This window comes from Rhynchophorus ferrugineus, unplaced genomic scaffold (genome assembly GCF_030347505.1).
Source record: "Rhynchophorus ferrugineus isolate W39M unplaced genomic scaffold, kcgeb_rfMv2 rfM2, whole genome shotgun sequence".
NCBI lineage: Eukaryota > Metazoa > Arthropoda > Insecta > Coleoptera > Curculionidae > Rhynchophorus > Rhynchophorus ferrugineus.
This window is the reverse complement of record NW_027472581.1, coordinates 35,743,078-35,760,189: the sequence shown is the minus strand read 5'-3', so window position 1 is coordinate 35,760,189 and position 17,112 is coordinate 35,743,078. Positions and strand designations below refer to the sequence as shown.

The window sequence follows — 17,112 nt, the reverse complement described above, 5'->3', positions numbered from 1 at the left end:
GATCGTAAAAAGTATACGTTAGTTTTGGAATGTTAACTAATCAAGTAGGCATATCGATTGTTTAAAAACCGAAAGCAATTAAAAACAACGTGTCCTGAAACTTGATTGTTTCGACATTTGAAGGCGCGTAAATACAGTACGATCAATTGGTATTGTCGATTATTTATTTCACCGCTTAGAAGTGACCAGATTGCGAATCGCCAATTATTTTCTTTATAAAAATACCTCGGTTTGTTATGCGATATTTTGTGAATGTACCGTAATCTCGGCGTAACGGAGAATTGATTGCCATATCAAATAGACACGACACTGTAATTTTCTTAGTAATGGAAGACTATACTTTTTGCAGATATGGTTTACTAGAGATGATGATGTTTAATAATAACGAAATTATAATTTTACTCGTTGTACATGCCTTTCACAGTAACAAGGAATGGGGCTTTACAGCTAGAAGTGGAAGTAAGTTGACCTATGTATTTTTGTCTTGATCTATGTTGAAAAACTCAATAAATAATGGTATGAACATTATTACCAGTTAACTTCATTATAAATGTAATGCTACAAGTCGCGAGGTAAAGCGTAAATCAATATGTTATTGTTTTATATTATTTTTATATATTTCTACTAGCATGGATAGAAATAAGTCCGTTGTTGCCAGCTTGTCTTAAAAGTCATAAAATAAATTAGTGTTGACGATGTTAATTGCGCCATAACTTGATTTTCTAAGCTGCACCCTGAAAAATAAACTAATAATAATACTCCAAATACTAAATACTAAAAGTATAATCAACCCCAACTTCAACACCACTCAATTAAAAAAAATTGACAGTAATATAATTGTTTAATTATTTTTATATATATTTTAAATTATCCTTTTCGCCAACAAGGGTTTATCATCCAGAAGACATCCCGACAATCAGGTTGCCTAGGGCAATCACAAACATAAATTTACAATCATGCCCCAGCAGGATTCGAATAATAGACGATTTGTTCCATAGAGGCCGGTAGAAATCTGAAGTAACAGTTTCATTGAGATTGGCAATTCGTAGTACACCACACCTTGCTGATCTCACTATATGCACAGCAAGACTTTATGGCCATGGATTTTCTACTCTCTAGAACTAATCCATAATTTGTTGCGTTGGGATTGTCGTAATAGACCTGTTCTCATAGCCAGTTGCAATAATTCACAGATAATTTTTCAATTTTGCCTGACAAACACCTTTTTACATGAAACCTCCGGGTTAAGATGATTCTAAATTGCATTTTCAGTTAATTCGTGTGGTAGCAATTTTTCCTCCTTTTTCACCGACTTTGAAAAAGGAGGTTCTATGTTCGGCTGTATATTTTTTTAATGTATGTTCCCCGATTTCTCCGTTATTTGTAGGCCGATTTTCAAAATTCTATTTAGGGTAAATGATGTGACTCGGTGAATGGAGGTAAAACGAAATGAAACAGTGGTGTTTACATTATGTGACCCTTATTTATTGGCTATATAAAAAATGTAGAAAATACAAAATAGATAAAACGGATGGCAGCGGCGTTACCCGGTGACTAGGCTTGGACCGTCGATGGTGGCACGTCTAAACCAAACGATGGTCGATTACTGAATGATCGAAATACCCTTCACATCCCAGATAAACGTCTCGGTGTTACCACCTGTTCGTTATCGTGTTCTAGTTGTCGCTGCTGGCACCCTGCCCGTGTCCAACATCTGGTATTATATTTGTGGGTATTTTGTTGACCGTTATTCCACGATGTAAAATTCGACATGCCTCAAGGTCGCTACATCTATTTATTTATTCAAAAGAGCGCACTTCCGAGGTGGTCCCGTTGGAACCAAATCAGGATCTGTTGGAGAGGGGAGGGGTGTATTTAATCGAGGGAGACGCACAAATTTCAAAGGCACGTACAAAGTTTTCACACATTTTTTTATCTAAACTAATTAGACATTTGTGTATAATGTTATTGCTGACCTGATGTGGTGGAAAATCAGAAGTTGTTCAATGCAGCAGCAATTTAGTTTAACTACTTTTCTAGTTTTAATCACTAACTATAGAAACCTCGTAGACATATTATAGACAACTACTTCTATGGTGTAATGGTTAAAGCATTTAGCGAATAAACGAAGGTCGCTGGTTCGATTCCCGGTAGGGACAATCATCTTTTGTTGTTGTTTCGTTGGAATATTTGTCAACACTAAAAAGAGAAAGATAAAATATTCTTAATAACAAAATTGAACCGTCTTCAAAAACTAAATAATGAATTCACTAAAAATTAAAAAATAATTAAACTTAGATTTTAACATAAAAAACAAATATAAAAACATAATAATCGTTGTAATAACTAAATGAAAATAAACAAAATCTTAAATAACACATCATAATTTTTTTATATATATATTTAGTCTCCTTTTACCAACTATGGGTTTATCTGGACTGGAGCTACAGTTTAATATGGGCTTTGAACCACGGTACTCAGCATTAAGCGTACCGACTGGCGAGTGACCAACTTTAGAAATCATCCCAGAAGACATCCGGTCTTGCCCAGCCTGGTTCCTGGTTTGACTGGGATCATTTTCCTTGTCGGATTTTCACAAACATAAATTTACGACCATGTCCCAGCAGGATTTGAACGCGTGGCTATCGTACGAACCTGGAAACAGTTGATTCAACGATCACTAAGCTATTAAAAAGTTTGCGCTGGGTTTTCGTCCAACAAGTCTTACAATTCATTGTCTTCAAACCTTTTCGTCCTCCATATTATGTGATTATCTGTCATCCAATGATTACCGTCTGTATACACCAAATAAGCATATAATATTGAATGCAAAACTGTTATTTTATATAGAGAAATATCAAAATCATCGAAATCAATATTTAGGTTAAGTTGCATAAATACATAATATATTATGCATTAATAGAAGAGGAGAAAAAAATAGAGAAATATATTTTATTTCATTACTTCATTTCATTCATTTCATTGTGGCATTCTGAATCGAAGAACAGATATTTATGCAATTGTTGTCTAGGTATCATGATTAATTAACCATTAAAAAAATATGTTTAAATCATAATCCAAATCAACAAATTGCATAATATGTAACTTAATGGTGTGTAGGCGATTAATGAGGTCACACTACGAGATAACAATTAACCTAATTAAATAATATAACTTGGTTAAAACAATCTCATAACAGTTGCAGAATATATTTTAAAATATTTACTCACTCCAACAACAAAAACAATATTTAAGTAAAAACAAATATGATCCCGTCTTCTAAAAACTAGGTGTCGCTATGTTCGCAATAACCTTCGCTAAGTTTAAAACAAATTAAGTATTTCTTATGTACAAATATTCATAATATGAAAATTATGGTTTATTCAATGCTTTCAATACGATTTTAACACAATAACAAACTCAATCAATTAAATGTTAATAAAGACTTTGTTTCAGAAGATATAAATAGTTCAAATATTAGTCCATGGAGCGATAACTTGAATATAGACACGGAAGCTTATCTTTAAGATAATTTACACAAAATATTGAAGTTGGGATGAATAATTTCCACGAGAATATTTTGTGCATAAATTGATTAAATACTAATAAAGGTCATAGTTTTCAATAAAGCATATTTTGGATACATTTAAGTGTATCATTGTATATGTTGAATAAAACAAATAAACAAACATATATCTAATATAAAATAATAAAGGATAAAGGATTTTAATTCCTTTAATCAATAAAATAAAAGCAAAATATATAAACATACAGGAAATGTTATATAGATATAGTGTGTTGTAGATAATACTGATAACCTCACGTACTAAGGTCTCCACTTCGACTGACGGTTCGGTTGGCATTCCCAAATCCAGAAAGCAATCCAGAAAGGTTCGAGCATAGCAAACCTGCTATCTTCTCTGATCTGCTCTTCTAACAGACTTTCTATCTCCATCAAATGCTTATTTTACAAGTTGTTAATTCGGTTCGTACTCCTCTACGGATCTAATATCTACTTCAAATTTGTCGCACCCAACAAGGTGAAACGGCTTCAAGTTTTCCAAAATAAGCTCCTCAGGAGAATCTTAAACGCTCTATGGTTTGCCAGAAATAATCAATTTCATAGGGTAACTGACATTCCAGAAATCAAGCGCTTGTTCGCAACCTGGTTGACATGCTGAGAGCTTAGTACCGCGTCACCGCCAACCTCCCTTTTTCCAGGCTGAAACGACCTCAACTGTCGCTGCAGTCATAACTCTTGCCCCATACGACAGTATCCAGTCGTGTGTGAACTCAAGTTCGCGAATCAATAGTTGGTTTCACTATCTGTTATTTTGCCGGGTCCTCATGCCCAATAACAGCTGCCCGATCAGCGGATGCCATATCCCCAAATTTAATGCAGTAGCACTAGCTACCAACAGGGCTCCAGTGTGAGGAGGTTTCGACTTAGTATTTTGGTAACCCCAGAGGCAGTCAAACATAAACCGGTCCAACTTGACACTGCAGGGCAAGTCTCCTTGACCAGGTACCCGTCATGCGTTCCGCCGCCTGGTTTTAGGCCAGAACAAAAAAAAACAAACAAAAATTATAGATAATACTGAAAAGAATAATTAGAACTGATAAGTTTAAAGTCCTTTCTTCCATACGCAATATAAGAAATAAAATTGCTTATTGAAAATATAATTATGAAATATTAATACATAAATCATCTAATACCGTAATCTGGTTAATGGATCATGACTGCAGAAAATGTCAATCGTTTCATTACGGATTACGACAAAATTAAACACTTCCAACAGTGATTGAGAAAATCTACAATTTTAAAATACTAGTAAAACAAAATAATTTTTTTAATACTATAATAAAATTATGGTACTAGTAGTAATTATTTATAAGCAAAATATAACAAATAACACAACAAATAACGTAGTATTTTCAATTGAAGCAAAAACTGATTAGACTGATTTTATTAGAAAAACAGTTTTACAATTCCATTTAAAAACTTTTATTTACTATAAAAAATTATTACTACAGTCACCAGTTTTGATTATATTAAATATATTAATAAATATATATAAATAAATTATTTGGTTATAACAAATATACATAAAAGTTGATATATACAATATAATTACGAAAATAAAATTTGATGGGAAATACAAATATTTATTTACAATATAATTTCGTCAATTCCTTATCGCTAAAGGAAATGTTAAAAACATTATTATTGTAAAAACCACAACCAAACCATACAATTTCAAACAACTATATTTGAAATTCCAGTTAATACTACAACTGTACATGATTTATGAAACTCTTAATATTATTTACTGATTATTCTACAAATAAAAACAGCAATATCTTTTTTGTCTTAAATACTATGTATATTGTGATGATTTCATATAGATTATGGCCCAACACACAGATTTTGAATAAATAAGAGCTCAATTATTCATAGATATTTTCTTCAAAGTGTCATTTTCAAAACACTGTTCAGTTGATTTTCAATAAACTTTTGTCCATTATTCTTTATATACTCAATAAACTAAAAATGCTTTCAGTTAAGTGACAACTTTAGTCAGAAAAGTAATCCGAAACAATTCAAATCCACACAGTTTGGATAAATTTGAGATTATTTATATATAGTTTATATCCAAAATATAAGTCTTAATATATTATAAACGGTACCCTCTAAATTAATGCGGCAACATCGCGACGTCTTGACATCATGAATGTATATGACGTGAGTTTTACTGTTTTATCGAACGGACTATAAATCACTAATTAATATTTGAAATTTATATGAATAAATCAACTTTAAAAGACATGAATAAACAACGAATTTACTTTTTCTTAAACCATAATATTTACAATAATTTCAATTAAAACGTATAAACATTTAATCAATAGCGATTAAATTACAATTTAAACATATACACACAATATGCAATCAGCAATGACAATCATACATTAAAGATTGCAATTAACACAATAAGGTAACAGTTGTAAATAATGCACATGATTCATAGTCTATATAGACAACCTAAAGATGGCCGTGAATAAATTAGTAACGATATCGTCCAAAAATTACTATTCATCAAATCGTTATTGACAATATAGGTTTAAAGAAATTCAATGCCAAGTTCAACACAAGCCAATGTCAGCAAAGGAGAATAATTCGAATAGAACTGGTACGTTAGTAAAACAGTTAAAACAAAATGTTTTACATTGTTTTTACTTCAAATCTGATACTGACGTAAAACGTTAAGAGAAGAGCAATAACCTGAAAAGGTTGTTCCCATAAATATAAAAGCTGTAGTCAGTTTTATAATGCACAGAATTTACCTTAAAAATTCGATACATTTCCTTATTGCAGATCTGTTTATATTCGACCCTCAAATTATGATAAATATTATTTATTTCAACCGATGGAATGTTTTTCCTATTACTTGTGTTAATACGATTATACAAGTCATAAAATAGATACAGAAATACTCTAATCACATGCACATTTAATTTTAAAATTTCAAAAATGATCCCATTATAAAATATAATTTCGAGATCAAAATTATATTAAATTAAAACTACTTTTTAAAATAACTATATATTATATTAGGTGTACAAATAATTATTTTACGTTCAATAAAAAACGTCACCAGTTGGTAATCTAAAACTGCCTGATAAAAAATATGATATATTCTTTTTTTTATATTTTAAAGTCTCCTTTTACTAACTAGGGATTTATCTGGACTGGACCTGCAGTTTAACGTGGGTTTCGAACCACGGTCCTCGGCATCATAGAAAAAATAGAAATTTCACGGTATAGGCGACCTTGGGGAAATATTTTGTTTAGTTCAATCGACGGTAGCGCTGCGATCGCAAATTGTGATTGGCTAGTTTAAATTCCTGGTGCCGCCACTAACATGGAACGTGATTGGTCGATCAAATTGTGTGAAGTCAGCATTTTCTATGGGCGTCCATTTTTAAGTTTGTTGTTTGAAGGTTTTGGTTTTTGCTTAGATCAAGAAATCTTCGTTTTACTTTGTGCATATTTTCTGCTTTACATTAATTATTATGGAGTAATAATATAAAAATTGATGACAATGCGTCAGTGTAGTAAAAGATGTAGTGTACCGAGGTAAAAATCTACTACGGAAATTAGACATCGTTTCCCAAAGAATAATCTCGCTCCTGTGCCAAATAATGGGTTGATCAAGTAAATAGTACTAAGTTACCTGAATAAACCACAATGCAAATATATCAACGTCATGGTGTCTGTCACGGACATTTTAGTGAAAAATTTAGAATTAGCCTTCCTTCACGAACAGGTATTAGGGTAAATGCATATCCAACATTGTTTTTAACAGGCACATATAAAATTATCTATCTACTACATGTCTGTTTATATATTATTTGTTTACAGAAAATCAAAACCTATTTATGAAGATGTTAGTAGTAATAAAATTCAATTAATCTACCAAGTTGTTTGTATGCTGTCAGTGAGATGTCTCTACATAAAGAAGTCTTACAAGAAGGTAATAATTAAGATAACTGGATAATTAGTAGTAATAAATACTACTTTTAATTGTAAAATATCCTAAAATATTTGTAATACTTTAACTTTTTAGAATAATCAGTGTTCAATAATTTTATAGTAGAGCTATTGTATATTTAAATTTGATTGCCTTGTTAAGAAAATATTTGTTACGGTGCCATCAATTAAAAATTTAATTGCTACTTTTAGGGGATTTATTACCTTAAAGAAATCTATTTTGTCTAAATTTACAAATAACTACATTTGTTTAACAAATCAAACAACCACAAACACCAAGATTGCTTAAAGAATTTTGTTGGATCTATTAGAGGTCATGGAGGTAGAAACAGCATCCTTCACCTAGTATGTTCGAGAAATCTTTAAAAAGGTACATCATCACTTCAATTGTTTCACATCGTTCTCCAGGAGAAAAATGTGAAGAAGATGAACATGTTAGATAACTTATATTCTTTTTTAACGGGAGATCTAGTACCACTTGGTTGTTAAATCACCAGTTGAGTCTATGTTTTCAGTTCCAGAAAATTTTGCTCTGAGAAAAACAAGAGTCTAATATTTTAGTCTTATTTCAGGCTATTTAACAAAACTTCTGAAAAAGAGACAACATACAATATTTGTCTACATTCTATATTAAGTAGTTCCACAGATTAAATACTCTAAAATCTAAATATCTTTAAAAAACACATAAATTTTTAGTGTTTCAACTGCCCAATCCATAGTATTTTTGGTTTAATGAAGTGTTTCAACTGCCCAATCCATAGTATTTTTGGTTTAATGAAGTTAATGCAATATCAACAGGGAAGGATTTAAAGTTTACCTTCATTATATCAAGATAAGTTAGAACTCTAATAGATCCCATATAATTGATGGCACTAAACAAATATGGGAAGGCGTTATAGAAGAATTATAGATATTTTAATTTTGTCTAGAATAGAGTTCATAATTGTTTTTTTCTTGCTTTTTGTTTATATATATTTATATTATTTACACTTATGTATATTTGTACAGGATTTTATTTTAATAAATTAATTTAAAAAATTATATTTGATTTTCATTTAAATACTATTGGCCAATAAATGTGACCTCACAAAGTAATCAGGCGAAATGGCAGACCAATCAAAGCAAAGTATTTTCCTTACAGGTTTCTACATAACTATTTTAAACTAACCAATCAAATTCATGTTGTCAGCGCCGCCAATGATTGAACTAAGCAAAACTTTGCCCCACTACTTACCATTGGAAATCATACCACAAGATATTCGATCTTACCAAGCCTGATTACTGGCGTGACTGAGATTATTTTCCTTGTTGGATTTTGCACTTGTGCGTAGGACAATCACAAACATACATTTACGACCATGCCCCAGCAGGATTCGAACCCGCGACTATCGCAACAGTAGATGGACCATTCTGTCGCCTTTATCACTACGCCAACCAAACCGGCATGATATATTCTATCTGAGTATTAAGCTGAATAAATGTTATTACAGGAAACTTTTTACTTCTTAAATTGAATCCAACAGATGAGACATGTCGATGTTTTTGGAATCACACAGTAAAGCTGACTTAAGTAAAATAAACTATCAAAAAAGGTGACGAAAGATTAAGGACGGTGCTTAAGGGCATGTAATAAAAATATGTATGTATATAAAATATTACAAATGATAAAAAGATACTACAAAAACTAAAAGCCTTATTTTAAATTGGACCAGAAAATGAAATATAAAGCAAAAGGTATATAACATACACTGAATTTTACTCTATTGTAATATTTTGTGACATTAATATCAAAATAAGTACAAATTATCTTTTGCATATTGCAAGACTACTTAGAAATACTAGATCAAAATGGTATAAAACTAAAACTAAAATAAAAATATAATTAAAACAGGCAGATAGCAAAAAATAATATAAAATTTAATTTACAACTATACCATAATAAGACGAACTTAAGTATTAGCGTCAATAAGAAAAATTATGGCATTTCAAACAATTTCGAAAATTACAACACAATATAAATATAACCCCAACATATATACGGTATATGAAGTACAGATAAGTTATATGAAGAATTTATAACGTATCAAACTCAACTAACTTTCGTGTTAGTTCAATCGCTAATGAGTACTAAAGAGCTAAAACGTTCAGAGATGTTTGATGAACTAACCAGGATTCCAGTATTTATTAGACATTTCTCTTAGCTTAAAAAACTAGAAACTGGTAAAAACGTTTACACTGCTAGTCAGTTTACGCTGTTATTCCAAATAAAAAGAGAAAAAATAATATTTAGGAATAATATGAATTTTAAGGAATTTATAATGTATTTTACCTACGCTCTATATCATTAATTTCATGTATTATTTTACAAGCGTTTAACACCATCCGATCTGGTTATAAGACATATAAATTTTAGAATAACATTTACAATAGACTAAATAATTAAAACAATATTTTACACAGGAGATCATTTAATGAAGTGATCTACACGTCATGTTTATATTATAATTCTAATGCTTATTGCCTACTGGGCAGATTGTGAACCACTAAGAGTAATAATTTTAAAAAATTACTAAAGATCAACATAATTTTTCTCCAGTCCCAAGATGTTATACAAAACACCCTTTGATATTTCCCTCTTGCAGTTTAAAAAAATTAGCTAAAAAGACTTGTCATATTTTAGACGATATTTTAGAGATAGAAAAAATAGTGACTAGATATTGACTGTAAAATTACCGAAAAGATCCTTAAAGATATCAAATATAAAATAAGAAGTTGAAAGATTCGGCTGGAAACATAAGCCTAACAGTGTGGAAACAAACGACAGCCTGGCCAGCTTTAATATCGAATAAAGTTAAAAAACCGTTCTTATATATAAAACAATGAAATTAAATATAGGATATTTTCTTTCTACTTCGATGTATTTCATCACAATATTATAGAAAATAATTAAGCGATTTGTTAAAATGATGTCAGCAAGTTACATATACAGCAACAAATGGTATTGTATGAAATATATAACGAATTTACGTGTTTCTTTATAAGTGTTTTTGAACAATAACTTGCAGCTGTGTTCTCAAGGTTGTTGTTTTTATAAGCAATGTGTCTTCTCTATATTCGGAACTAAATGAAGTGATTGGCAATGTCGTCTTTGTTTTGAAATCAAGGTAAAGCTATTGATGCCTTAGCGTTTTCACACAATATTAACTGTGTACAGGAATGATTTTATATAATTCTGATGCCCAATATTTCACAAGGGTTAATTTTGTAACACATATCACTGTATGTATTTGTTATTAAGCAACAATAACTAGTAGACTAAATAATTATACCGAAAAAAACTAAACCAAACATTTTAATGACTATTTAAGTTTCAACGTAATAACGTGTATAACTACTAGAACGTGCACTCTTAAGACTTAAGAATGTATGTTTATAGGTATCTTTAACAACAACTTTTTGCAGATGTATTTTCAAGGCTGCTTTTTTCACACCATATGTGTTTTCTATATTTGGTATGGTAGTTAAGTATTCCAAAAACTGACATTGGAGTTATACTATATATTTTTGTTATAACATAAAATTGTTAACCTCTTATTAGTTATCATATTTTCACCTGGATAGGCATTTATTGTGAAAAATTAATTAAGAGCAACGTTTAATTATAAGTTAATCAAAATAATTTTAATCATTTTCTACATCTACTTTTATACATTGATGTATCCTTTTCACTCTTATTTATGACATACTGGAAAGGCACTAATGTGTTGTTAAGCTCCAAAGGTGTTGAGCGCTAAATTATTTTTAACAGTTTTCCATTCGAAATGTTCAGCAGTAACTGTTTCATGCAATATTAGTAGGTCATAATATACATTACTTTTTGTTGATTCTATCACATACAGAGCATCAACACTTTACTCCGAGGTCACTCATTCTCCAGAATTAATTCATGATTTTATTTTGCTTTTTACATCATCATAGTTGATCTACTTGCAAACTATTTTTTTATTAAATTCATTCTTTAAAATTTACTGTAAGACTATAAGTGAATCTAGAACAAATTAGTCATCAAGCTAGCGTTGTTTCAAAATTTTTTTCTTTTTTGGTTATTTGTAGTCTTCTTTACGAAGTAGAGTCTTAGTTTTATCATATCAAAATAATCACTTTTTAAACAGTTAAAACCAACCATGATAACTGAGTTACAATATTGAAATACTACTATCAGCTTCCACATATTTTCATGGGCCCCAGCAGCGAATTTATTTAAATCAATCAGTATAGCCACCAATAATACCAAAAGTGGTGGGTAAAAGAATCATCATTAGCTATAAATCATATGCTAAAAAGGCAAATTAAGGCAAATAAATGGTACCGATAAGAATTAATTCCTAAGTTTAAAAAACAATATCAGTAGGACTTAATTAGAACACATAATTTATGAAACCAATAATAGTGTACTTAGAGGACTAAAATTAAGATTTTTTTAAACAATTCATGTCAAGAATAATATACTGTCATAACAGTTTAACCCCAGGGGTGTACTTTAAATAAACAAAACTGGTAGAAAATTCGATATGTCTGTCATAAAAACTTTGGTGGTGACGTATTCAAAACTTATGGTAGTTTCTGTGGGGCATCTATTATTCTGTTAAAGTAAATAAATGTCAAGTGTTCGAAAAATTCCAGGCTAAAGCAGGCATATACAGTGACTATAAAAATAAAACAAGAGTAAAAACCGTAATTAGTAGATTAAATAAACTTAAAACAATAAAAAGTAAATTTTGACCAACTTATATTAATGAAATAATTCAAATTGTCTTCTTGTTCTTACGTAATATTAGAGGATATGAATCTTCTTTCGTCCAACAAGACCTACCACAACTATATTTTATTCAAAGAAAAATGCTGAAATTTTTTCAGGCGTTTAAAAATTATTTTGATGTAAGTGTGATTCAATCATACTGGCATCAAAACCATAATAGAACTAAAAAGAAAGTCATTTGCTTTATTAGAAGGTAACAACCCTTAACCCATGAATGCCTACTTGGAAGCAATTCAATGAAACAGAAGGGTTACTCTGTTTAGTTCTGTAGCTGTTTCCATTTTTAAGAAAACTGAAAATGAGTTCTTTTAAAAGACGTCCCTCTTTCATACTGAAAGTTTGAACACAAATCTTAGCAGGAATATAGCAACATAATTTAAAATGTCGGCCACATCTCCGCTTACCATTCCGCTTTAGACTGGCCAAAGAGAGCAACAGTAATGGTTATCAGTAGATATCTATTTTTATAGTAATAGTAATCTATAGTAATCTATTTTTAACACTCATTGTCATGAAAAGCGAGGACTTATTCAGATCCCTAATATTTTGTTATAAACTATAGGAATGACTGACTAATTATTATCTTTATTATAGCATAATGCCAAAAATTATCAACTATTTATCATCGTTATATTGTAGTTGCACAATTAACCAATTGTTATAGTAACAGAAAATACCTTAATACTTGTTTATTTAATCTGATATCATTATTATGTTATCTTTTATTTTTAACTAATACTTTTTACTAATATAGAAATATAAATAAATACAATTAAATTTTAAATAAATAATTTAATCAAAATATATAAAATAATGTGATTATTCAACAACCTCCGGGATGTTATTGATATAAGTCAATAATAATAAATGGAATGAGGTGTTAAGAAACATTTAGTATAAGCCAAGTGATTCCTTTAAATATATTGAATATATACAATTTTTTAGCAAAACGGTATTTTGCATATTTTGTCTTAGAAAACTTATATTTTGAATAAAAATTAATTTTGTTTGTCCAAAAAATTTGACTTACACCAGTATATCTCTTACCACCTCATCTATATAGATCATAAGAAAATATTAAAGTGCATATCAGTAAAACAAGGGCTCAAACTCAATTACAATCATACTAAAATATTTTCTATAAAAAACATTCATTATATATATTTAAATATTAAATCGATATGAACAAAGCTCTTAAGATTAAAGTGTAAAAGTAATGAACTTTTATATTTATAAATTGAAGGCAAAAACATCATAAAAAAAGAAAATAACTCTTAGCAGTGATTATACATTACATACTCTTATTATTATTCGTAACTTAATATACCTAAATGTGACTCTTACTGATTCAAGACTGTCCAACAGCCAAAAAGTAAGGTAATTAATAAAACAGCATTTACAATATATTATTAGATTCATAAGCTTGCATTTTTAACTTATGTTAATATTTAAAGGAATATTTTATTAGAATATTATTGACTTTAATGAACATTTTGTATATAAATTGAGTATAAAAAGTTCGGATAAAATAATGGACGCTCACCCTAATATTCAAGGGATTCGATTGGATATCACCTGTTGAGTTGGCGATATTCTAAACCGGTCGAGAGATTTTGATTCTCCGATGTTGCCAAATCTTTGATTCTGAAGCTCTAACATTAATTCTATTCTTCGAACGAAATGAATACATAAGTTAGTGGGCATAATGATTAAATATTCAAAATCTATTTATTAATACATTTTTTCATTTTAGATGTAAAACATCATTAAGATAAGAACGTCAAACATAAATAATGAATATATTTCTGATAATAAGTAATTGTAAGTAGAACACATTAACACTTTCTCAGCCACATTCTTGAATTTAAATAGTGCATATATATTGAAAATTATCGTAAATTCAATTAAAATTCAGTTTATTTATGGCATTTGCTGTATATTAAATGTATATTGTTATGGTCAAAGAACCCTTAGCAAAAAAATGAATATAACCGGATAATATAGTGTTTCATTATCAAAAAAATAAATAAATCAAAAGATTACTGTTATGAAGGCATTAATAATTATAATTAGGGTCTATTTAATTAAAATAAGTTTATGAATAATTAATTTGACTTTGACTTTAACTGATATATCAATCTTATTTAATAGTTGCTGGTTAATATATAGCACACTGGTTTTATTTGAAGATTTTTGGAATTTAAAATTGCTAAAAGTAGGCCCCATATATCGCACGCAATCAATCAACTATCACAACGCCTGACTGTATCCAAACCAACTGTAATTCTCCAAAATAAGGTCTGAGTATTCAGAAACATAAGTAACAGAAAAACAAATGTCAACACAATAAACTGAGTGACAGATTGCTTTAAAATATCGAATGGTGAATTTTGTACGATGATGACGTCGAAATGTCAATGTTCGAAATGTTCACAGTCCTCTAGACATTAGAAAACATCCATGTTTTGAAAAACACTCTGATTTCCTGCACAAGCAATTTAAGGCGAAAAGACGCCCAAGGCGGATTTAAGTATCTGTGAACTAACATAGTCTACTGGAGTTTAAACAGAAGCTTACAGTTCAGGGTGTACGATCACCAAAGGTAGATGCAGTAGCTCAGTTCTTTGGCCACAGATTATTGGAATTTGGAGATATACCTTGGAAATTTGGGTAAAAGCAGTGCTATTCAGAAGATTTCAAAAGGACAATTGGTGAATGAAGGTACAGACGAAATCCACAAGTAATTTTAGTACAACTACAAGCTGTCCAGACGGGACAAAATTATATATACCGCGCAATTGCTATGGCTCTGGTGCGAATATTAGACTGTAAGATATAATGAGGGATATATCTAGACATAGCGGTTGTTTAAGTTGTTTAAAACTTGCCTCTAATGTCTCCCTTAACAGAAATTGGTATATATCGCTTTGGCATACTGGTAACATTGATTATATAATAAGAAATACAAAACCTTTGCACTCTGTTGTACTCTTTGTCTAATATCAAATGTTTTAATATGAAGATGATATCAATGACACTCCAAAAATGGTAATTTGATGTAATATGTAAGTCGCTTTATTTTTAAATTATACTCTCGAAATTATCAGTATTTGATAACTTAATATGTAAGCGTTAAATTATTTACATTTTTGTAGGATGACCAATGTACCAATCACTGTACCAATAGTATTTGACAGTAAAATTATGATAATATTGTAATTATTATTTAGGAGTGACTTTTCATTTCAAAGATTTTGAGAAATGGCATATATCCCTAATATATATTCTTATATATTATAATGATATGATCCTCATATCATTATAACATAGCCTTATTGTTAGCCTACAATTATGATCACAAGTAATCATTATGTGATACTACATATTATGGCTATTAACACTCTAGAATTGAACAAATTATTGACTGGAGTTTTATTGAGAAAATAATGATCACAGCTTTGAGATGCGCTTACAAATCAAAATCTAGTGAACTATAAAAATTAGTGCTTAATAAGAGTTACAGTAAACTAGGTCAATTGAAAATTACCCGGCCTGACACATAGATGGCGCTACTAGATTTAAATCCATATGTTTTTAGTTAGCTCTAATCCTCAAAAGATGTTTGTATAAATTTGACAGCTGTCGGATCATTAGTTTGTGAATTATAGCTTTTTGAGTAAAGAAACTTTTGTTATTGTGAAAAAAATGGATAAAAAGGAATATCGCGTGTTGATAAAATATTGCTTTTTGAAAGGAAAAAAATACAGTTGAAGCAAAAACTTGGCTTGATGCCGGCTTTCCGGACACTGCCCCAGGAAAATCAACCATCAAGGATTGGTATGCTAAGGTTAGACGTGGTGAAATGAGCACCGAAGGCGGTGAACGCAGTGGACGCCCAAAAGAGGTTTTTACCGACTAAAATTTTTAAAAAATCCACAAAATGCTTTTGAATTATCATAAATTAAAATTGAATGAAATAGCTGATACTCTAAAGATATCAATTGAATCCGTACATCATATCATTCACGAATATTTAGGTATGAGAAAGCTCTGTTCAGAGTGGGTGCCGCGCGAGTTCACCTTTTTCCAAAACAACGACGAGTTGATTCGGGGCAGTGTTTGAAGATGATCAAGCGTAATAAACACGAGTTTTTGTGTCGATATGTGACAATGGATGAAACACGGCTTCATCATTTCACTCCGAAGTCCAATCGCCAATCATCCAAGTGGACTGCACACGATGAACCCGCTACAAAGCGTGAGAAAACGGAACAGTCGGCTTACAGTTATGACGGCTGTATTTTGGGATGCGCATGGAATAATTTTCATTGACTACCTTGGAAAAGGAAGGACTATCAACAGCGACTATTACATAGCGTTATTGGACCGTTTGAATTGCGAAATCGGCGAAAAACGGCCGCATCTGAAGAAAAAGGAAGTGCTGCTTCACCAAGACAATGCACCGTGTCACAAGTCAGTGAAAACGATGGCAAAAATCCATGAATTGGGCTTCGAATTGCTTCCTCATCTACCGTATTCTCCAGATCTGACCCCCAGCGACTATTTCCTGCTCTCAAATCTCAAAAGAATGATCGCTGGGAAGAAATTTTCGTCAAATGAAGAGGTGAACGCTGAAACTGAGGCCTATTTTGAAGCAAGGGGCAAATCATACTACAAAAATGGTAACGAAGAGTTGAGGGTCGCTATAATCAGTGTATCACCCTTGAGGGGAATTATGTTG

At 30.5% G+C, this 17,112-nt stretch overlaps 2 protein-coding genes across 7 annotated transcripts in view; one reads left to right on the top strand and one right to left on the bottom strand.

Annotated features, from left to right (window-relative positions):
- Positions 1-7,574, top strand: part of LOC143190747 (protein FAM117B) — a 79,762-nt gene extending 72,188 nt beyond the window's left edge. Inside the window, exon 8 of the mRNA XM_076395295.1 lies at positions 7,424-7,574. Within this exon, the coding sequence (XP_076251410.1) occupies positions 7,424-7,559 (136 nt within the window). The 3' untranslated portion in view covers positions 7,560-7,574. The remainder of the gene's footprint in view (positions 1-7,423) is intronic.
- LOC143190739 (tripartite motif-containing protein 2) overlaps positions 1-17,112 on the bottom strand; it is a 130,050-nt gene that overhangs the window by 66,941 nt on the left and 45,997 nt on the right. The gene's annotated exons all lie outside the window — the stretch shown is intronic.